At 38.5% G+C, this 3,173-nt stretch overlaps 1 protein-coding gene across 1 annotated transcript; it reads left to right on the forward strand.

Moving 5' to 3' along the window:
• Positions 1 to 1,369: 1,369 nt before the first annotated feature.
• Positions 1,370 to 3,173, forward strand: LOC127629464 (lysophosphatidic acid receptor 5-like). The gene has a single exon (XM_052106568.1). It carries the CDS (start codon positions 1,370 to 1,372, stop codon positions 2,288 to 2,290), a length of 921 nt encoding a protein of 306 aa, XP_051962528.1. The 3' UTR covers positions 2,291 to 3,173.

The following is a 3,173-nucleotide window of genomic DNA, read 5'->3' on the forward strand; positions in this document are numbered from 1 at the left end:
TGCCTTTTGGAGATTCAAAATGTTGGTACCCATTCACTTGCATTGTAAGGACCTTCAGAGCTGAAATATTCTTCTTTGTTCATTGTTCAGTAAGAAAGCCATACACATCTGGACAGGGTTGGGAGGGTTACGTTTGAAATGTGTTCCACTACAGATTACAGAATACATGCTGTAAAATGTCATTTGTAACATACTCCATTAGATTACTCAAGGTCAGTAACGTACTCTAAATACTTTGGATTACTTCTTCAGCACTGGTAGATTTTTTTCAATTGTTTTGACTATAAAAACTCTGCCAGTACTTTAAGACAAAAAACACATGTTTAAAACACATTCTCTGAAAAACATAAATATATTATGCATTGTTGTTTCTAAAACAAGATACATCTAATTGATCTTTTTTTAAGTTTTTTTTTATATTTTTACAAGAAATCAATACAAAAATGATCATCATCAAAAAAAAAATATATTTATTTGTTGCCCTATTATCAAAGGTCTTACTAGAAAAAAGAAATGATGATCCAACGTGAATTTTCTTGATAAAAAATATGATTGTGCTGGTAACATGTGCATGTAAAATGGCTAGAAATAGCATTTTTACTTAGTGTAAAGCTGACAATTTACACAAGGTTTATTTCTATTTCTTCTGCTCCAAACTTACTTCAAACGTACTTCTCTGTCTGCTCGTATGAATGTAACACATCATGAGAAAGTGTTTCACCGCTGTTCAAATGCACTTTGGATCACATCATTTATATGTATAAATGTTTTCCATCTGAAAGGACTAAATATTAAATGAAAATAATGAAAATAAAATGCAAAGTAATCTCTTCAGTAATCAAAATACATTTTGAATGTAACTGTATTCTAATTACCAATTATTTAAATTGTAACTATAGTGGAATACAGTTACTTTTATTTTGTCTTTTAAATACGTAATCACGTTTCATGTATTTCGTTACTCCCAAACCCTGCATCTGGGATGGCACGTGGGTTAGTAAATTATAAAATATATATTTTTGTGGGGGTGAACTATACCTTACAGCCTTTTTTCATTCACGTTCAGGTGCTGTAAGCAAAAGTCACAGTTAAGCTGTAAATTATAAACCACGGGAAGAAGGAAAGACAGATTTGTATCTGTAGTGACGTTTTCAAGCATAGTACAAATGTGAACCATCGATGACAATACAACTGTATGTCAAGCACTGGGAAGGGGCGAAGATAAAGCTAATTCACCTTAACCTTCAACACTTGAATCGTCTCACTTCTGTCTGGATACTTGAAATCCATTCGGAGACTTTAAAAATCCAAGAGATAATTTAGCTGATTGTGTTTAAGGTACTTTTTGGCGCGCAACTAGTAAATGAACATGAATAACAGCACATGCATTAATGAAACCCAATGGAGTTCGAGTTCATTCCGGTTTCTGGTGTCTACTGTCGTGTACGGATTAGTGCTGTCCGTGGGTCTGCCACTGAATGCGGTGTCCCTGTGGATCCTGTTGCGCCAGCACGGTCTCCGGTCACCGTGCGCCGTGCTCATGATCAACCTCGCCGCAGCAGACCTGCTGCTTGCGCTCTCTCTGCCGCTGCGTGTCTACTTTTACGCAACGCTCAAGTGGCCGTTCGGAGCGAGCACATGTACCGTTGCCATCTTGCTGTTTCGCATCAACATCAGGATGAGCTGCATTTTCATCACTATAATCAGCGTGGACCGGCTGCTCGCCCTGGTCTTCCCTTTGCGCTCTCGGTCTCTGCGCACCTCCGCGTTTGCCTGCAAGTGCTGCTCGCTCGTGTGGATCCTCATTACCATCCTATGCATCCCGGAGGGTATAACGTTCCACAGAGCACTGAAATCGTGCCATTACATGCCGTGCTTCGAGATGCAAATCACCAATGTCCCAATGACCATCAAGATCGGACAGGCGACATTTCTTTTGACGCTCCTGATGGTCAATATCGTCTGCACGGTCGTGGTGATAGTTGTGCTGAGGAGGCGTCCCGGTGGAGACGCGACAAATGTGAACAACAAAATGAGCGTGGTGCTTATATTTGTCGTTAACACGTTGTTTTTTATTGTTTTTTTCCTGCCGTTTACCTTACAAATCTTGGCGTTTGGCAAGAAAAATTACGATGAGGTTTTACGCGCGTTCGTCTGCCTGGCGAGTGTCAATTGCTGCCTTGATCCACTCATCTACTATTTCTCCCTGGACTCATTTTGGCAGGTCAAAGGCAAAAATCAAACGAAAGCGGTTTGTTATTCTCTCAGCAGGTCGCAGGAAAGGTTGTGACTGATATCAAAAAAGTTGGGTCACTCAGTGGAGGCCACACTTCACATTTATGCCATTGAATTGGATGACAAAATATCAGACCAATGTAGTATTTATTTGAGAGAAAGATAGCACAAGCACAATATATTTTTCAAGCGAAACATTTATCTAAAACAATATATAGCCTACACTGTACTGTTCAAAATGAAGGCTAACTTAATTGGGACACTTCTTGATTGTCAAACTTTGGCTACTCTACTAGGACACCTGCATGAACAGAAGAAGAATTGAGGTCATACTTCTACCAAAAGTCCTTGGGAATTTTGGCTCAGAAATGTTAAGACCTGAAAGAAGATATTTTGTGTTAACAGATGTCACTTAGATTGGTATTTTGTCATCAAATGGAATAAAATTCAAACATTTATGAATGTTAGTATATTATGTGTGAATATACTAAGCTTACCCTGCTGTTGGACCTCCGAGTCATGTGATTTGTTCATCTTTTTAATCACAAATTACTGCAGGGTCCTGGAAATATTAGGCCTGTGTTTTTCAGGCCTGGAAAAGTCATGGATATAATAAACTCAAAATGTATGGTAATTTAACTGCTGTAAAACAAAAAAAGGTATGTGTCTGCACACTGATTTATTGCTCCAAATTACATTGCTGGCTTACACTTGCTTGCAACGTTTCTACCAAGTCTTCGTCAAGCAGAACCACATGCAAAATGAACCACAGTCATTTAGGCATATGGTCGAAATATTTTTTGAGCAATATATCAGTGTGCAGACAGTGGACACATGCCATTTTTTCCCTTGTTGACTGCATTGTGTCTTGCACTTGTGCCCAATGCAGGTTGAATGTTAATTTTTCTTTAATTTCACTGCTTTAAAAAATGTCATGA

Source organism: Xyrauchen texanus, chromosome 36 (genome assembly GCF_025860055.1).
Source record: "Xyrauchen texanus isolate HMW12.3.18 chromosome 36, RBS_HiC_50CHRs, whole genome shotgun sequence".
NCBI lineage: Eukaryota > Metazoa > Chordata > Actinopteri > Cypriniformes > Catostomidae > Xyrauchen > Xyrauchen texanus.